Source organism: Leptopilina heterotoma, unplaced genomic scaffold, assembly GCF_015476425.1.
Source record: "Leptopilina heterotoma isolate Lh14 unplaced genomic scaffold, ASM1547642v1 Lhet_105, whole genome shotgun sequence".
NCBI classification, from domain to species: domain Eukaryota; kingdom Metazoa; phylum Arthropoda; class Insecta; order Hymenoptera; family Figitidae; genus Leptopilina; species Leptopilina heterotoma.
Window position 1 is genome coordinate 117024 of NW_025110819.1, and position 19854 is coordinate 136877.

Genomic DNA, 19854 nt, shown 5'->3' on the forward strand with positions numbered 1-19854 from the left:
ATCAATTAAAAATTGAAAATTATTTATCAATTAATAATTGAAAAATTAATCTAATTTAGTAATTAATTATTAATTTGTTATTCAATTATTGTATTAATATTCATTCAAAAGCTTAAGAATTTACCCATTAAACTATAAAAAAAATCTTAAAATAATTGTACATTTAATTGAGAATTATACAAATATATTGGTAAATGTAGTTTTTAATTTTTTTTTAATTAAATAATATTAATTTACTTTATAAAATATTAGTCGGAAATTTTAAAGTTTAAATATAACTTTTGGACGTTGATTTAAAACAAGTGTTTAAAAAATTTAATTTAAAAATTTAAGAATAGAAAAAAGAAAATATTAATTCTCTTTTAATCTTATTGTCTATAAAAATATATGATATTGTTTTCTTAGTGATATAAAAATTTCCCTCGTTGGGAAAAATGTAAATTGTTATCTAATATAATATATAATTTTTTTTTCGACTCTCTGAATTTTTTGTCGACTGTCGAAAGTAACAAAAACGAATTTGAAACTCCAATATAAAAATTATTTACAGAATTGCATATTATTTCTTTTTTTTTTGTAAATTATTATTTCTTTTCATTTAAAGAATTAAAATATTTTTTTCATTTAAAATAATTTTCTCTAGAAGTCTGTTTCTTGTGATTGCAAATGTTTTCTTTTTAACAGTTATTTCCTTATAATGATGAATATTAATTTTACTTATAAAATATAATTATAGTTTTTCTTGTGATTTTTTTTGTATTTTTATAGTTTTTTTTAATGAAATTTTATATTTTCTTTTTGTTAGTCGTTTCGATTACGTAGAGGCGTTAAGGGTTTACTTGGCGATGCTGTTGGCGTTGTATTTGCACTTTTCGATAGTGCAGTAGAAGAATTTGTACGTATTTTTTGCGGCGCCGACGTTTTTCCCAAAGAGCACACATTCTCCTTTCCTTTGGCCAATTTAACAATTTTCTCTGTGCTTAATTTTGTCGTCGTTGTCATCGTTAATTGTTCAATTAGCTTCGTCTTGCATTCAAGTTCCTAAAAAAATTTCAAAAATATGGAAATGACAAAAAAAGAAAGAAATAAAGACAAATTTCGCGAGGAAATGAGTTTTTATTTTCATCAGGAAATAAATCCTCTATTTCAATGTAATACAAAATACAAAAAATATAGATTTTCGGATAAAAAAAAAAGATTTACTATTTACTTATATAACTAACATATTGTTTTTTTTAAATATATTAAATTTTACAGGATCGCAGACCCTTTTCTTGTTCTCTTAGAATGAGAAAGTTTAAAAAAAAAATTTTTTTATAACAAAATTTTAACAAAGAAAGTTTTACTTTTGAAAGCAAATTTTTGAAATTTACTTTTTTTTTAAAGCTTTTTGGAATTTAATACCTAAAATTTAAAAAATTTGTTTAATTTTTAAAAGTTGCAAACAATTATTTTTCAAAATGAAAACAAATTTTGAAAGTTGCAAACGATTATTTTTCAAAATGAAAACAAATTTTTAAAGTTGCAAACAATTGTTTTTTTAAAATGAAAACAAATTTTGAAAGTTATAAACTATTTTTAAATTAAAATAATAAAATTTTTAAAAGAAAAGCTTTTTTGAAACTTTAAAACAACTTTAGTATGAAACAATTTTTTTTTTTGAATTTGCAACATTAAAAAATTTAAATTATATTCTTCTTTGAAAATATTAGCTTTTAAAAAATCTTAAAACTGTTGCTGAAATTCAAAAAATTCTTTTGAACTTTAAATAATTCTTTGAGAATTCAAATAATTTCTTTAGAACATTTTTTCTAAAATTCTAAATTAATAAAAATGAAAAAACTTCTTTTTTTCTGCTAATAATGCAAGCTCCGGGCTCTTAAAGTATAAAAAAGTTATATAAAAAAAATAAAATTGAACAATTGGCTTTGTCTTTTTGTTCTTTTGATTTAGTCTTTAAAAAGGACTTTTGGAACGTTGAACGATAATTGTTTAGATGTAAAATTCAACCAAATCCAATAAAGGCCGAGCAGAACGCCAACGGCAAGGAGCAAACGAACCTGTTTTAATTTTAGATTATCCTTTTGTTGACTGAGAATTTTATCCTTCAATTTTGAGATGTGCTTGATCCTTTGATGATTGTTGTGATGTCCCAAAACTTCGGCATATTTCTCATTTAATTCTTCGTATTCACTTTTAATTCGCTCGAAAGTATCCGAAAGTACGTTCAATTCTCTGAAATTAAGAAAATAAAAACAATTAATATCTATATTCATAAATAAAATATTTAATTTAAAAAAAATTATTGATAAAAGAAAGGAAGAACAAAATTTTACTAGTTACCTTTCACTATTCTCTCGGAATAATTTTTCTTTCTTCAAATTTTCCATTAATGACGTTTCCACTGTTTTCCAACTTTTCTTCTCTTCCTCGGATTTTTCAATTTTTTCCTAGAAACCAAAAAAAAAAATGTCACTAAGTGAAATTTAAATTTATTGTATAGTTCAGATAAAATTCTTCGAAATAATTCAATTATTTTTATGAATAAAATAAAAATAACAAAAAACCCTCCACAAGAATTAATTTATTTTCCTATATAATAAAATTCTTCGCAAAAATTAGAATATTTTCGTAAATAATAAAATTCTTCAATGGAATTCAATTATTTTCATAAATAATAAAAGGTTTCGGAGGAATTTAATTATTTTCAATACAATTTTATTATAATTTCTCGCAAAAATACAATTATTTTTAAAAATATTTAAATTCAATTATTTTCAAGAGTTTTAATAAAAATTCAATTATTTTCAAAATTATTTTTAAAAAAAATCCTTTCTTTCCAAAAAAATTGAAATAAATTCAATTATTTTCAAGAGTTTTAATAAAAATTCAATTATTTTCAAAATTATTTTTAAAAAAACTCCTTTATTTCAAAAAAAAATTGAAATAAATTCTTCAAAACAATTATTGAAAAAAATGTTGATGAAATTCTTCAAATGAATTCAATTATTTTCAAATTTTTTTTATAAATACTTTCGAAGAATTCATTGATTTTCAGTACATCGACAATTTAATTATTTCTGAAAATAATTGAATTCTTGAAAAGAATTTTATTAAAACCTTATTAAATAATTGAATCCCTGCGAGAAAATTTATTATTTCTGCAAATAATTGAATTTTTGAGAAGAATTTTATTAGAATTGAATTTAAAATAATTGAATTCCTGTGAAAAATTTACTATTTATTGTTATTATTGAATTCTTTCGATGAATTTAAAAAAAATGTTTAAAAATAATTTAATTTTCCCTGGAATTCAAATGAAATTTTATTTAAAATAATTGAATTGCATCGAAAATTTAATTATTTTCAAAAATAATGGAATTCTTCAATTGGATTTTATTAAAAGTTTTTTAAATAATTGAACTTCTGTGAAAAATTGAATTATTCTTTAAAATAATTGCATTTTCTCGGAGAGTTTTTACAAGATTTTTAAAAATAATTGAAATTTTCGAAGAAATCAATTAAAATTTTATTGAAAATAAGTGAATTCCTGTTAAGAATTTTATTATTTATATAAAAATAATTGAATTTTTTACGAAGATTTTTATTATTTAGAAAGTGAATAAACAATTTTATTACAATTATTGAAAATAATTGAATTTTTCATAAAATTCAATTATTACAATGATTATTAAAATAGATTGTATTTTTAATTTTAATTATAAAATTTTGTTTTCTATAATTCTAATTTTAATTTTAATTAAAATTTTAATTACGATTTTAAAAATCTTTCTTCGACAGAATATATTTCAATTTGTAAAAAATTTACCTTCATATGAAGATTCGTTGCTTGTATATCTTCAATTTTCACTCGCAGTTCTTTCAACTTTTGTAGATTCTAAAATTGAAAATAATAAATTACTAATTTAGTCGGTAATTTAGTTTAGTAATTAAAAAAATCAAGTTTAAAACCGTAAATACTAATAAATAAATAAAAAATAAACAATTTAAATTTTTTTCGTGAAAATTGCAAAAACGGTAAATTTACATTCTGTTTATTTACCTCTTCATTTTCGAATTCTCGCGTTTTGCTCTCATTTAAAAGATTCACTTGATTTTTGAGCTCGATTTCCAATTTTGCATTTTTAATCTCTAAATTTGCAATTTCAATCGATTGCTCGTCCATTTGTTCTTCGAATTGCAATAACATTATTTGCACATCATTCCATTTTGTTGACATTTCGTCCAACATTTTTTTCAACTGGAAAATTCAAAATAAAATAAGTAAAATTTCTTAAAAGTAAAGTAAAAGTAAAAGTAAATAAGAAACAAAAAGCAAATAAAAAATTTACTTAAAATTAAATAGAAGAAAATAAGATAGAAAATATGGAAAAACTAGACAAAAAAAATATAGAAAAAAATATGAATACAATGAATTTTTCGTTTTCTATTCATTTACCTCAATATTGAGTTTAGTTTTATTTGTGCATTCCTCTTGTAGTCGTGACACTTCATTTGCAGTTGTCTCCATGACAGTGTCAATTTTTTTCTCAAGTGACAATTTTATCGTTTGAATTTCAACGCGACAATTTTCCTCAATTTCATCAATGAGATTCTCCTTTGTTTTCAATTGTTCGGAAATTAATTGCATTTGTTCCTGATGATGTTTCACATTATTTTGCATTGTTGACAATAAATCACGATAATCGCTAATTGAAGTATCACTAATTTCCAATTCACGCTGAAGTCTTTTCACTTCATTGTCACTTTGTGCGAGACGATTTGATAGGGCTGCAAGAGACGCTTGATTCTCTGACATTACCACCTCGAATCTGTGGAAAAAAATCAATATTTTTTTATGGTAGAAAATGTTTTGTACCTACTTTTTTCTATTTTCTTTTAAAAAGATGAAATATTTGTATTTTTCTCTGTCTTTCAAAAGAGAAATCATTTCAATCTTTTTTCTGTTTTCCGAAAGAGAATATTTTTCTTTATTTTTCATTTTTCTCTCGATTTTTCAAAAAGGAAAATTTATTTCCTTTTTTTCTATGTTCAAAGGGAAAGAAAAGGTGACAAATTGTAAAATTTAAACAGATGGGAGATGAAAATTTTTACCTTCTTCTTCGCGAAACCATTTCTGCAGCTTCAGTTCTGATGTGATCCTTAAAATTGCGAAATTCTTCTTTCTTCTCCGCTAATTCGGCCTCGGCTCGATCCAATTCCGCTTGTAAACTTTGACTGAAACTCTCCTAGGGGATTAATTTAAAAATTATTAAAAAAATTTTCGGTTTTTAATTAATAATTAACAAGCAAATATATTTAAGAATCAATAAAACTAATTCAATCAAGTTAGTGAAAATCTTATAATTTAATTCTTATCCTTAATTAACTTTATATTTTCATTAATTTCCTTAATTAATTTTGTGAATTATATTATAAAACTGATAATTATAATAATAAGGAACAAAATAAATAATAAAATTATAAACTTAAGTTAGTAAATCAGTTTTTGTAATTCTTTTTCTTAAATTAACTCTATAGTTTTATTAATTTCGTTAATTATTTTGTAACTTAATTTTGTTAATTAAATTTTTCTTTTTAAATATTTTTAATTTTGAAATTAATTAATTTTGAAAATAATTGAATGTTTTGAAAAAATTGTAATAAAAATTTTTGAAATATAAATTTAAAAATTTAAATTTGAATAAATAAAACCATACAGTTAAAGAACGAAATGAATTAAATTATAAAAATGATTTAATACAACTTGATTAAAATTTTATCTATTTCGTTAATCGCTTTATAATTTAATTAAAGGCGTTAATTAATTTTTATGATTTATAAAATTTCCTTAATTTTCCACTTTTATACACACATCGTTAATTTCATAAATTAATTAAAGTAATTTTTCTTAATTACCTGAGTTTCAGCGGCATTTTTCAACTCCTCGAGAGTCGACTTGAGTTGAGTAATTTCTAAATTTGCCTCCGACAATTTTTCCTCAAGAGATAATTTCTCAGTCTCAACACATTTTAAGGAAGTTGTAAATTTTTCATTAGCCAAACGAATTTCGTTGTCCGTAACTTTTTCCATCTCTCGCACCATATTATTCACCTACGAAGAATAAAAAAATTAATATTGTCCAAGTTTTTTTATTGTTATCTTTGTTTTACTTTCTCAAAAAAAGTTATCGAAATTTTTTTACTGTAATTTTTATTTTTTGAATCATTAGAGGAGAGAATTTATTGTAATTTTTATTTTAATTTCTTTTTTTATCGTTAGGGGACAAAAATGTGTAAAAATTTTTAGTTTTAAAAAAAATTAAATTAAATTAAATTTCATTAAATTCAATAAAAGAATTTTTATCCCCTACTTTTGTGTCCGATTCCGTAATCACTCTTTTCACTCGTTCTTCACTTTCGGCCCGACACGCCGCCAAAGTTTCCCGCGTAATTGCTTCAGCATTTTCCACAAGTTTATCGGCGTGCTCCTTTACTCGCTTTCGTTCATCGTCAATAGTTTTCTCCATTTTCTCCTCCAATTCCTTTAATTCCTGATTTCTTGCATTCGACATCTGGGGATGAAAAAAATTTTTATTCAAATCTTCATTTAAATAAAGCAATTAATTGGTAAATTAAAAGCACAAGAGAAGATAATTTTTTACGTTTTCGATTTGTTGAAGATATTCCAATCTTGCTTCCTCCATTAAGTTCCTCAATATTTTCTTCTCGTCTTCATAAAATATCGAAAGATCCTCCACTTTTATTTTGTGCTCAGTTTCCATTTCCATTTGCCTCTCGTTTGCAGTTTCCAATTTTGCATTCGCCATTTGCAGTTGAAGAGAAGCCTATAGAATTTTTTTTTTCAAAATAAAAACCAAATTTTTGGTTTTTACAAGCAACTAATTTTATTTCAATGAAAAAAAAATCCAGCCAGAAATTGCAAAAAGAATTTTTCTAATTTAATCAAATTTAAATCAAATTAAAAAAAATCTCAGCATTTAAGTAAAAAAAAGAATTAAAAGATAAAAAGAAAAACTTACATCTTTGTAAAGCATTTGGATTTTTTCCAATTCTTCAGTTAAAAATTGTAAAGTTTCATTTGATTCCTTGTGTTTGACGTCGTATTCGTGCCTCATAAATTTTTCCGCTTCACATTCTTTTTCCAGATTCTCAAATTTCGCCTTTAAATCATCGATTTCCTTATTTTTTGTTTGTTTAAAATTTTCTATGATTTCTTTAAATCTCACCTCAATTTCCTTATCCTCCATTAAAATATTCACATTCTCCTCGTTCGTATTTAATGAGTTTAGTGAAAAATCAATAAAATCAAGAATTTCCGATGTAAATTTACTTTTTGATGATGCTAAATTCGATTCTAAACTTTCCGTTAAATTCTCCAAATTTCGCTCCAAATCATTTGCTCTCTGTTGGCTTTCCTGAAACTATTAAAATATTACATTTAAATAATTGCAAAGATAAATTTTATCTCTTTTTGGAAATTTTCAATTAAAATTCTTATATAAAATCAAAATTTTAGTTTTTTTTCAATTGTAATCTTTTTTTAATTAAGAATTTTAAATAAATTAGCAAAAAAGATGGAATTTAAAAAAATTGCAAAGGAAAAATATCTTAAAATTTATACTTCTTCGCGTATGATGTTTAATTCGTCTTCAATTTCACTTTTTAGATCCATGAGAGTTTCTAATTCGTGATCTTTATTATCGATAATGTCCAACATTTCAGTAGATAATTCATTTAATCTTTCCTCGGCTTTCTTTAAATTCAATGCCAATTCCTCGACACCCTGTGCATTTGATAAATTATTTTCCAACATATGAATTCGATTATTTAATTCGGCTTCTTTGCATTTAAATGCGACAATTTCATCCATAAATTCAACTTCACGTCGATTGAATCCAAGAATTTCTTCTTTCTTAAAATTCGCCAATTCCAATAATTGTGAACGCAAAAAATCCAATTCAACTTTATGCTTCTCCTGATGACTAAGCAATACTTCCTGCTGTAATTTTGCCTGAAAAAAAGAAGAAAAAAACTTTTCAAAATTAATCGCATATTGCGAATAAAACACAGGGTTTTCATAAAAAATTAAATTTGTTTTTCCCTGATTTTCAGACAAAATTTTCACTTTTTCCCTAACCCTAAAGAATATTCTGATTAAAAATTATTAGATATTAAAAAAAAATTTTCTATTACATTTATTTACGAATTTCTTTAATTGGAAAATTATTACAAAATATCAATAGTTTTATTTAAATAAAATGATAATAGATATTTAATGAATTATTATTTTTCCATAGTAATTAGGATTATCAACAATTTTAATTCAAACCTTTGGAAATTCAATAACGTATAAGAATATTGTTACTGTAACTTTTTCAAAATTATTTTCATCATTTTAATTAAATTATTATTTTCTAGAATTTTTAATTAAAAATCTTCTCTAAATTAATTATTTTTAATAATTAATTAAATATAATACAAAATTGAACTAATTTCAAAAGAATTTGAATTATTAAAATTTTTTCTAAAACTGTATTATACAATTCTTTCGAGAAATTTTATAGAAAATAATTAAAGTTCTTCAAAATTTCTAATTAAATTCATTCAAAATTCAAAATTTCTAAAATTTCAAACTGAAACCTTTTGAAATTCATTTATTTGTTAAAACTGTAAACGCACCTCTTATAAAATTCAATTATTTTTTAAGATTTAAGTAAAATTTTTCAGTAAATAATTTATAATTAATTAATTGTTGATATTTCTTCAAGAAGTAAATTATTTAAAATAAATTATTATTGATAGAAATATAGAAAAAATTTAAGGTTTTGTACTAAAATTCGTGATAGTTTTATAGTTTATGAGTCAAACAAAAAAAAAACCAAAATTCAAAATTTACTTTTTTTCCAGTACTTTTGATAAAATTCCCTGTTCCTGTGGTAACTCTGATACAATTAAAAAAATTTTTGAATATTTTCCTTGACTCTGCTTTATAATTTAATAAATTCAGCAAATATTTTCGAAATTAAGGGAAAATTTTGTATTTTTAAAGAACTAAAGAATTATTTTCCACCCACCATGGACTCGATATCACGTCGATATTGCTCTTCATCGTTAATACATTTTTCATTGAGTTCAATTAATCGTTTTTTAAAATCCGTTATCTCTTCAATCATATCCTCGATATGTTTTTCCTGATCCTGAATTGTTTTGTCTTTATTTGAACATTCAACTTTCAAATCGGCCAATTCATTTTTCATATCGTATTGTGCTTTCGATTCCTTTGGACAAATTAACAGCTTTGTTTTTGCTCTTGGACAAGACATTGTTCCATGTTTTACAAGAACTTTTCTCCTTGGCACTGGTGGCTGCAAAAAAGAAATTTTTTTAATTTTATTTATAACAAAGGCAGAAAGAAAATTTTTATTTTATTTATATAACAAAAAAGGCAAAAAAATATGAATTTTTTTTTTGAAGGATTGATTCTTTTTTAAGGGAAGAGAAAAATAATTTTGGAATGGAATCAATATAAAGAGATTGGATTTATAATCGTCTCGAGAAAAAAAGATCGAAGGGGACGGAAAGTTCAGTGTACTTGAAAAAAAATCGTTTATATTTATTAGCGTAACCCTCTTCTTTACCGTTTTGAATTTGAGACCAGAGGTACTGCCGGCCCCTTTGCTTGACACTGACATGCATTCTGCGCTGCTCGATACACTTTTTGAATCTTGAAATCTCTCCGTTTTCTCAATTGCAAGTCCTTTGACTTTGTTTTCGAATTTTGGATCGTAAGCTCCGGGCGGCGGTGCCTCACCTTTAAAAAAAATTCAAATTACTACACTATTCTTTCCTTTTTTTAAAATTAATTTTAGACATTATTTCGTTATAAAATAATTTTAGTTTAATTCCAATTATTATATAATAATAATCTTAATTTAATTATAATAGTACAATTTTTAATTAATTACAATATTATAATTAAATTAATATCCAAAAATTTATTCATTTTCTTGTAAATTTGTAATAAATAAGTAAACGTTTACAGTAGCCGCGGGGATTAACACACTGCTCTGTAACTTTGATAGACAGGGCTCGAATCCCGTGTCGATTTAAATTTTTAAAAATAAAATACATAATGAATTTTTATTTAATTAATAATAAATGGTCTACAAAATAATATAAATCTAAATAATTATAAATAAATATAGAAGTAAAAGTAATTATATACGTAAAAATAAATATATAAATAAAAGTAAATAATTATATAAATAAAAATAAACAAAATTTGAAAACAAAAATAAAAGCAAATATGTAAATAAAGAAAAATAGAAAGAAAAACAAATGTGACAATAAAAAGAATAAATAAATAAGAAATATGTAAAAAAGTACACCAGTATATGGCAAAAAATGTCACCCCTTCTACAAAGACGAATTTTAAACCCCCTCCCCCCTCTAAGAGGTAATTTTTCAAAAATGTCGCGTCAATTCTGCAAAGTCTGCATAAAATAAAGATAAAAAAAAAAGGTGAAGACGAAGAGAAGGAAAGAAAAATGAGCAAAGACACATCTGCCTGAGCACGGAAGCGACCAAGTTCCGCCCCTGAAAAATATATATATGCACAAATACATATAAACCAAAAAAGAAAATATCATTTGCGACAAGCATAATATCTCTCTCTCTCTCTCTCTCTCTCTCTCTCTCTCTCTTCACACATATAAATGTTTTTTTTTTCTTTTCCTAACGAGTACCAAGACAAAATTCCAGTGTCTCTCAATTTTTACCCCAGGGTTCCTCTACTTTTACCCCCACGGAAATTTTAAGCAAAATTGAAAAAAAATTTCAAATTATATAATATTTTCCAATATAAAGCAAAAAAAACAAAATTTACGTTTTATTTACATAAAGAAAAAATTATAATAAAAGAAAATTGTCTTATTTATTAACAAGAAATTGTAAATAAATAACAAGAGTGTGTGACAATTTCGGGTGAATTTTAAAAAAGAAATATTGATGAGAATCACTGGGAATAAACTGGGAGCTAAAAATGGGGGACAGCTGGTGATGTAATGTTAAGGGGTCGTCCTTATGGGGTACATAGAATTACCAGGTGTTCCCCCCTATATTTCACCCCACACCCCATGACAACTTCAAGTCTCTTTTCCCCCCCCTGGCACCCCCCCCCCTCTATTTTTCACCTACGTGTGGTCTCTTTAGAAGTGACGACAATGTAAACATTTAAAAATTAAATGCTTTTTTTTTATTTTTGAAAAATGATTTAGTTTAAAGGTATTATATAAATCCTATTATATTTTGTGGGAAAATTAGGGTCAGGAGAAAAGTTAAATTTGAAAATGAGAGAATTTTTCCGTTTTGTTTCGCTTTTAAGTGCGGAATTAGTTTTCAAGGGTGAGACGCGATCAACAGGTATAAACGTTTCATATAAAGACTGGGAATTTATTTTTTTTTTTTTAAATTTTTCGATTCTTTTTTTTTAAATTAAAAAATAAAATAAGACGAAAACATTCGGACAATGAATAAAAATATTTATTTACTTCAACGTTTCGAAATCTAAATGATTTCCTCTTCACCAGGGAGTAAAAAATTAATAAGTAAAATTAACGAGGACTTAAATTTTATGCCCTGACGATTGAGTAGAATCATAAATAAATAATCCGTCTTTGTATAAAAACAGTAAATAATAAATAAATAAATAACAGTTCACAATACAATAATTCACAATAAAATAATATAAAAATAATTTGTCAAATTAAGTAAAAACATATTGCAAACTGCAAAGTTTTCCTATTTTAATAAAATAATATAATTTTAATAAAAAGTTTCTTAAAATAAGAATATTTTTGAGTTTAAGAATTTCTTATTTAAGAAATATTATATTATAACTTTAAAAATAAAATACATGAAAAAAAATATTTAAATAGGAGCCAAGATTGTATTTCTAAATTAAGAATATGATTTTTTCGGTGTAATAATATTAATAATCTGTTGAAACAAAAAATTCGAATATTTATTTAAGATTCATATTAATTAATATTAAAATTAATAGTGAAGAGTTTTCATTTATTAAAATTAATATTTAATTAATTATACTATTGAAATACCACAGAGAGCTAAATTTATGTCATACTATTAATTAACAATAATATTAAAATATTTATTAATTTAATATTTAAATTAATATAATATAAATTTATTATTATAAATTTAGTAAATATTCAAAAATTTTAATTAAATTAAATAAATTTAATTTTCAAAATAAAATATTTTTCGTGGTCTTCAAATGTATAGCTTACTTTGCGCCCTTTAAAACTAGTCTAGACACAACTGAGTGTGAAAATGACAAAATTTAATTCCCAGCTGCCCATGAAATTTTTCTAATGTAAACTCGAACTTTCGTCTTCTTTAAATTGACATAAATTTTTATGTATGCAAAATATGATATTCTTAGTGATCTCAAATTGAAAATTAACTTTTTTTCCTTTTTAACTACTACGAGTGGGGGGGGGGGTGAAAAATTGAAGAATTTACAGCTGTTTAAAGATCGTCTTGTGAATTTTTGACTTTTTTTGCCTGTAAACTAGTACTTTCTTCAAATATCCATAAGTTTTTATGTATGTAAGATATAATGTCGTGAGTAATCTCAAATTAAGTCTCAACTCTTTTTCTAACCAACAACAATAAACATGTTGGGGTTAAAATGAAAATTGATCCGCTGTATCGCAGAAGGCACGTTAATTTTTTCTTATCCAAAATCAAAGTCCTCCGGGGAACTCAAAACTTAACTTTTGATTTTTAAATATTTTATATGCACAATGACATTTTCTATAATGATATGCATTCAAAATATTTAAACTCAAAAGTTGAATTGAATTTAATTAATATTAATATTTATATAATATTAATATTAAATTCAATCCAGAAGAGCTTGAATTTCGGTCAAGAAAAGTCTACGTGCTCTTCTACGATTCAGCGAAAAAAAAAGAAAAAACCTATGTAAAACCGACCTGTAAAACAGAAAAATGTATTATTATATTTTTAACTTAGTTATTATCCTTAGAATTAATTTTTATAATTACATAAATTAATTAATAATATTTATTAAGTATTTATTAATTAATAATAAAATGATTATTAATTAATTAATAATATAATAATTATTAATTAATTTAATATAATTAATACATTATTATACATTAATACATAATAATATAAATTAATTTAACAAAAAAACTCACTTCCAAGTTCGTTGAATCGTTGAATTCTCGCCTTGGAAAAAGACATTTTGTGAGGGGAGATATTTATGAAACGTAACAATTAGAAAAAAAAACACTCGATATATTGAAACAATAACGCGTTACACTTGTAAAAATAATCACTTTTTTCAAGAATTAAACAAAACTTTAAACACTAATCACTTGTAAAACACTCGCGAAAACGAAAGGAAAAAAATCCTAACCCCCTTTAAACCCTAAACCATCTTGACCCCTTGAATTCAAGTTTCTATATGAGAAAATATTTCGTTCTCCACCACCGGGTCCCCCCCTTTTTGGCTTTTTAACGTTTTTTCGAGGCGGGATTCTCCTTGTGTGTGTATTCCTCTCTCTTTCTATTCCAGGGTACGGAACTTAGTCCCAATGCTCCTAACCTTCAGAATCAGAAGTTTTTTATTGTCCCTATGCCCATTTTCACAAGAATAATCAAATAGAGAACAAAAAAACTATAAAAATGTAAAATCTTAATTTAACTTATACTTTATTTTCCTTTTTTTCATTTTCTTTTATCAAATTAATTTTTTTGACACCTGTTTCCCAACCTTGATGTTTTGAATTGACCGTTTTTCGAAGAAAAACAAACCGTCACTAACCAATCAGCGCTCAACTTCGTGTTAACAAATTCGACAAATCAGAATGCAGAGTTCAAAAATTACCAGTAGCGTAAATTCAACAATGAAAATTGTAATTGATAATAATATCCAAACACGTGGATAAATTAGAATTCGGCTTCATTTGAAAAATTTATATTAAAATTATCATTTCATCTTGATGAAAATTAATAAAAAATGATAATTTTCAAAAATTCCTAACAAAAAATTTTTGCAAAAAAACGAGAAATTAATTTACTTGGTACATTCCTGCTTCGGGTTCAAAATAAACACTGTGCTTTTCGTTAATTTGATAATTAATTAATTTTTACTTGTTAAATTGATATTTAAAAAATACCAGCTATCATCTAGTGAGAATAAACTACAGTGTTGTTAAATTTCTCCTTATGGAATCGATAATAAATAAATAGACGCTCATTTGATTGCCACGTCAAACCCTTGCCACCGATAAATTCGTCTGCTTCTTTGGTGTCGTGTCCCGGTTTTCAATACTACGCGCACAGTGTATATCTTTTTTTTAACCTGTGTGCGCGATTTTGACACAAGCTTGTCAAAATCGCCTCTGCAAAAAAATGGAGTTCAAATTTTATTTTGCTCTATTAGGACTCTTTTTATATTATACAAATCATGTCACCTGTCAATATAGAACGAAAAGTGTAAGTATTTTTCATTTTTTACTTATTTGCGATTAGAGAAAAATTTATAAATTAGAAGAGACGAATCTTTACTTGACACGTCACTTCAAGTGTAAACGTAAACAATTTTATTTTCCCTTTCGAATTTATTTATTTTTCCTTTTATAACTAATATCAAAATGTTTTTCTTTTAATAAACCCAAATAAAAATGATCTTTTTCTCATATTTTCGAGATTTTTATCTCTATGATTTTCACAAATCGTAAAACATAACCTCAAAATATTTTCTTCCAAAACTTATCTTTTTATGTATAAATGATTTAAAAATATGAAATAAATGAAAAATATTTCGAAAATATTCCTTTAGATTGAAAGGGATTTATTTCCTCTTTTTTTTCTTGGAATTTTGAGAAATTCGAGAAATTTGATGCTTTATAGGTTATGAGAGGTAGAAAGACTCTTTTTTGCAATTTTTCATTCTATTTAAAAAAAATTTGACATGTAAATGATTTTAAGAACTTAAAATAGCTTAGGAATGGAAAAAAATAGATAATATTGAAATAAAATAATATTCACAGAGTCAGAGTGCCTCATTGGCTGAACGTGTACAACAATTGACTGATATGGCTATGAAACGATCTGTTATTAAATTTGATGGAGCAAAATTTAAAAGATTTATAAAAACAACACCGAGAAATTATTCTGTCGTTGTTATGTTTACTGCCATGGCACCACAAAGACAGTGTCAACTTTGCAGGTAATATTTTTTATATCGTTTTTTTTTTTAATAAAAAATTGTTATTAACTTGCCACTTTATCTACAATTATTACTATAATTTATTAATTTTTGAAACAAAATTGAATTGTTTCGAAGAATTTTATTGAAAACCTCATTTTTTAAATTTTATAATCTTTAAAAAAAAAATTGAATTGTTTCGAAGAATTTTGAAACATTTTATTATTTATGAAAGTAAGAAAATAAAAAATAATATAATTTGTAAAAAAAAAAGAAAAAACAAATTCAATTGTTTTGATAAAAATTACAATTTTTCCAAAGAATTTTATTAAAATTTTACTGATAAAACTAAATTCTTCTAAAGAATTTAAATAAAACTTGAAAATAATTGAATTCTTTGAAGGAATTTTATAAAAAATTTTGTATAATAAATTAAATTATTTTCCATAATTTTTCATTAATACGTAGATTTTTTTTATTTGCGAAGATTATTTTATTTGTTAGCAGAAAATTAATAATTTTTCTTTTTTGTTATAATTTTCAGTATAGCGAAGGATGAATTCACGATAGTAGCAAATTCGTTTAGATACTCTCAATCTTTTTCGAATAAATTATTCTTCGCATCCGTGGATTTCGACGAAGGATCTGATGTTTTTCAATTGGTAAATAATATTCATTTTATTAATATTATTTAGATTCTTTTTTTGCTTATTTCAATTTTTTTTTTTTTTAAGTAAGACAAGCATTAATTTATTCTTTAAAAAATGTAGGTGAACATTTATTTTTACTATAGAATTAAGATAAGCATTTATTTGCTTATTAAAATTTTGAGATAAAAAATTTATTTACTCTTTGAAAAGTTCTTAAAGTATATTTTTTTATTTACAAAAAATTAACTATTTTTATTTTTTTTTTTATTTTTATTTACAAAAATTTAACTATTTTTTATTTAATTTTATAATTTTCTTTATTTTAATTGACAAAAATTTAACTATTTCTATTTCATTAAAAAATTTTTTTTTATTTTTATTTACAAAAAATTTAACTATTTTTATTTAATTTTATAATTTCCTTATTTTAATTTACAGAAATTGAACTATTTTTATTTAATTTTAAATTTTCCTTATAATAATTTACAAAAATTTAACTATTTTTATTTAATTTTTAATTTCCCTTATTTTAATTGATAAAAATTTATTTAATTTTTTTTCAAATTTCCTTTATTCTAATTGAGAAACAATTTTTTCTATTTAATTTATTTAGTGTTAATGGGCTTGTAAAGAAAAACGCATCATCATTACTATCTAGAATAGTAAATTAAATATTTATTTATGACTAAATTTAATTTTTAGGTAATTTTCTTTTTGTTTTAATTTTAATGAATTTTATTTTAGATGAGACTCAATACTGCGCCTGTTTATATGCATTTCCCGGCTAAAGGAAAGCCAAAACCAGGTGACACAATGGACATTCAGAGAGTTGGTTTTGGAGCCGATGCTATGGTTAAATGGATTTCTGAACGAACTGATATTCAGGTATTTTTTTTTATTATTCCGTTTTTTAATTAATATATATAAAATTTACTCAAATTTATACTTTAATAGTATAAAAATTCCTATTATTATATAGGATTAAAATTCTACTTTGATAGTCTTTTTAATGTCAATAAACGTTATTTAGAAGAAAGTTTAATTGAAATTAATTTTTGAAATTTCAGATACAAGTTTTCCGTCCACCAAATTATTCGGGAACAGTTGTGGTTACTATTCTATCTCTTTTCATTGGTGGTTTCTTGTACTTAAGGAGAAATAATTTGGACTTTATTTATAATAAAACACTCTGGGGCCTAGGTGCTATGGTAAATAACTATAAATAATAAAGTAAAAATAAAATTTTAAGAATTCTAAATAAATTCTAAATTCTAAATTAAAATTTTCAGTTCTTCACATTAACGATGATCTCCGGACAAATGTGGAATCACATTCGAAGTCCGCCGTTTGTTCATAGATCGCCAAACGGAAATGTTGCCTACATTCACGGATCATCGCAGGGGCAATTCATTTTAGAAACCTACATCGTTCTGATGCTCTGTATCCTTTTTTATCAAAATTATTTTAAACTTTCAATTTTCACATTTGCTTTTTTAAAAATTTACATAAAAAAAATCAAAATTGTGTTCGTTTCTTTCTTTTTAATTTTAAATAGAAAGAAATGTAAATGTTGGTTTTATTTTTCTTTTTATTAACAAACACAAATTTTTATTTTCCTTAATTTTGTAAAAATTAACAGACGCTGCTGTTGTTTTTGGAATGATTCTCATGACAGAAGCTGCGGCACGTAAAGGAGATGTAAAGAAGCGAAGAATTTTTGCTGTGATAGGTGTGGGATTAGTCACCGTTTTCTTTAGCTTTCTTTTATCCATATTCAGAAATAAAACTCAGGGATATCCTTACAGGTAATTATTTAAAAAAATTATTGTTTTCTTGTAATTTTCTACCAAAAAAACACAATTTCAGGCCTCGGATATTATAACTTTTTTGACTTTTTTACACTATTTTCAAAAAATGCGATTTTTTTCGACTTATTTTAAAAAATTACGACTTTTTCGACTTTTTTTTCCAAATATTGCAATAATTTTTAGTATAAAATGCAACTTATTAATAATTTTTCTAATTAAATTTTCGAAATTTACAATTAAAAAAAGTTTCAATACAATTGAAATTTTATAAAATTTAATTGAAAATAATTGATTTTTTTCAAAGTGTTTTATAAAAATTTTTGAAAATCAACTTTAGAAGAATTTTAAATTTTGAAAATAATTGAAATTGAATAATTAAATTTTAATTGAATTCCTCGAAAGAATTCAATTTCTAAAGAAAATTTTAATATATTTCGAATAAATTCAATTATTTTCTAAATTCTTAATAAATCCTTCGAAGTAATTCAATTATTTTTATAAATAATAAAATTCTTTGCAAGAATTCAATTATTTTTATAAATAGTAAAATTCTTTGCAGGAATTCAATTATTTTCAAAACATCTTTAATTGAATTTCTTGGAAGAATTCAAATATTTCCATAAAATTCAATTATTTCCTAAAATTTTAATAATTTCTTCGAGTCAAATCAACTATTTTTATAAATACTAAATAAATTTTCAAAATTTACAATAAAAAAAGAGTTTCAATAATTGAAATTTTATAAAATTTAATTGAAAATAATTGATTTTTTTCAAAGTGTTTTATAAAAATTTTTGAAAATCAACTTTTAAAGAATTTTATTTGCAAATTTTTGAAAAAAACAGATTTCTCAAAAATTTAATGAAAAATCTTTAAGTGTAAATTCAAAAATGGTAATTAATGAAAATTAACTTCTAAAAATTATATTAAAAAGTATTTTTGAAGAAAATAATTCTTAGAATTTTTGCATTATAATTTTTTTAAAATTCAATTATTTTTGATATTTTTTAAAATTTACTTTTTTTTATTAATTATAATTTTGTAGAAATCACGTTCATATTAATAATTAAAATTCTTTAAGAATTCAATTATTTTTTTGAATAAAATTTACCAAATTTTAATTGTTTTGGAAATTTTTCAATTGTATATAACATTTAAAAACTATTATATTTCATAAACTATTTTTAAAATATTTTTGAAAAATTAATTTTAAGAATTTCTTTATTATTATGAAAATTAATTAATAACTTAAAACACATGGACAGTTACAATCATTATAAAAAAAATGAATTTTTATATTTAAATAATTGAATACTCTAAGAACTTTTGGAAAATTATAAAAAATAATTGATTTCGAGAAGAAGTTTAATTAAAAATTGTAGAAAATAATTGAATTTTAAGAGAATTAAAGTTGTAATTTTTAGAAGTTATTAAATTTCAGAAAGTTTTAAAAAATAGGAATTTTTAAAATTTTATTTCCGTATAAAAACAAACAAGAAGTATTTAAATATTTATTTAACGAAATTATTCTAGTTTTGAATAATTAAATTTAGAAATCAGTGAAAGATCAGAAAAATACAAAATAAAATTTTTGTGACGACGCTGAATTAAATAAACGACTTTTTTTCTATTTTAAATCGACTAAAGCGACTTTTTTTGCAGCTTAAAGTCGATCCGAGGCCTGCAATTTAGTCAAATGTGAAATTTTTTTTTTAACAAAATAATAATTCGTAGATTCTAATTGAAAATAAACTACTATTTGAAGTAAAGAAGAGTGAGAAATAAAATAAAATCGAGTAAAAAAAAAAGATCAAAATAGATAAAATAGAGTGAAAATAGTTAAAATAGACGAAATGAAAGAAATTAGAGAAAAATACAAATAATTCCTTCTGGACAAAGTTTTTTCACATTTGACTAAATTCACTTTTTTTAGTTACATTTAATTACTTATTACTAAATAAAAAAAATTATTTTGTTTCAGCCTTCTATTTAGATAACTGTCCCATTAAATCTAAAAAATAAAGAAAACACAAAAAAAGAAAAATGAGTGATTTATACAAAAAAAAAAGAAAATTTTGTTGACCAAAATCATAATTTTCTCATTC

At 23.1% G+C, this 19854-nt stretch overlaps 2 protein-coding genes across 3 annotated transcripts; one reads left to right on the top strand and one right to left on the bottom strand.

Moving 5' to 3' along the window:
* Positions 1 to 275: 275 nt before the first annotated feature.
* On the bottom strand, positions 276 to 13633 carry LOC122501534 (putative leucine-rich repeat-containing protein DDB_G0290503). Of its 2 annotated transcripts, XM_043611079.1 has the most exons (16): positions 13274 to 13633; positions 9662 to 9834; positions 9098 to 9388; positions 7645 to 8034; positions 7250 to 7444; positions 7043 to 7183; positions 6665 to 6847; positions 6374 to 6574; positions 5920 to 6114; positions 5116 to 5249; positions 4460 to 4832; positions 4064 to 4261; positions 3830 to 3898; positions 2344 to 2450; positions 2061 to 2235; positions 276 to 1041 (listed from the first exon to the last, which is right to left on the bottom strand). In XM_043611079.1, the coding sequence occupies exons 1-16, from the start codon at positions 13317 to 13319 to the stop codon at positions 802 to 804; spliced, it is 3111 nt and encodes a 1036-aa protein (XP_043467014.1). In that variant the 5' UTR covers positions 13320 to 13633; the 3' UTR covers positions 276 to 801. The 2 variants fall into 2 exon arrangements, with proteins under 2 accessions (XP_043467014.1, XP_043467010.1); XM_043611075.1 differs by having other exon boundaries at positions 7043 to 7444.
* A 746-nt stretch (positions 13634 to 14379) lies between these two features.
* Positions 14380 to 19822, top strand: LOC122501564 (tumor suppressor candidate 3). Its single transcript, XM_043611123.1, has 8 exons — positions 14380 to 14576; positions 15134 to 15312; positions 15836 to 15953; positions 16686 to 16826; positions 17009 to 17149; positions 17231 to 17381; positions 17581 to 17746; positions 19731 to 19822. The coding sequence occupies exons 1-8, from the start codon at positions 14493 to 14495 to the stop codon at positions 19744 to 19746; spliced, it is 996 nt and encodes a 331-aa protein (XP_043467058.1). The 5' UTR covers positions 14380 to 14492; the 3' UTR covers positions 19747 to 19822.
* The last annotated feature ends 32 nt before the right edge of the window (positions 19823 to 19854 follow it).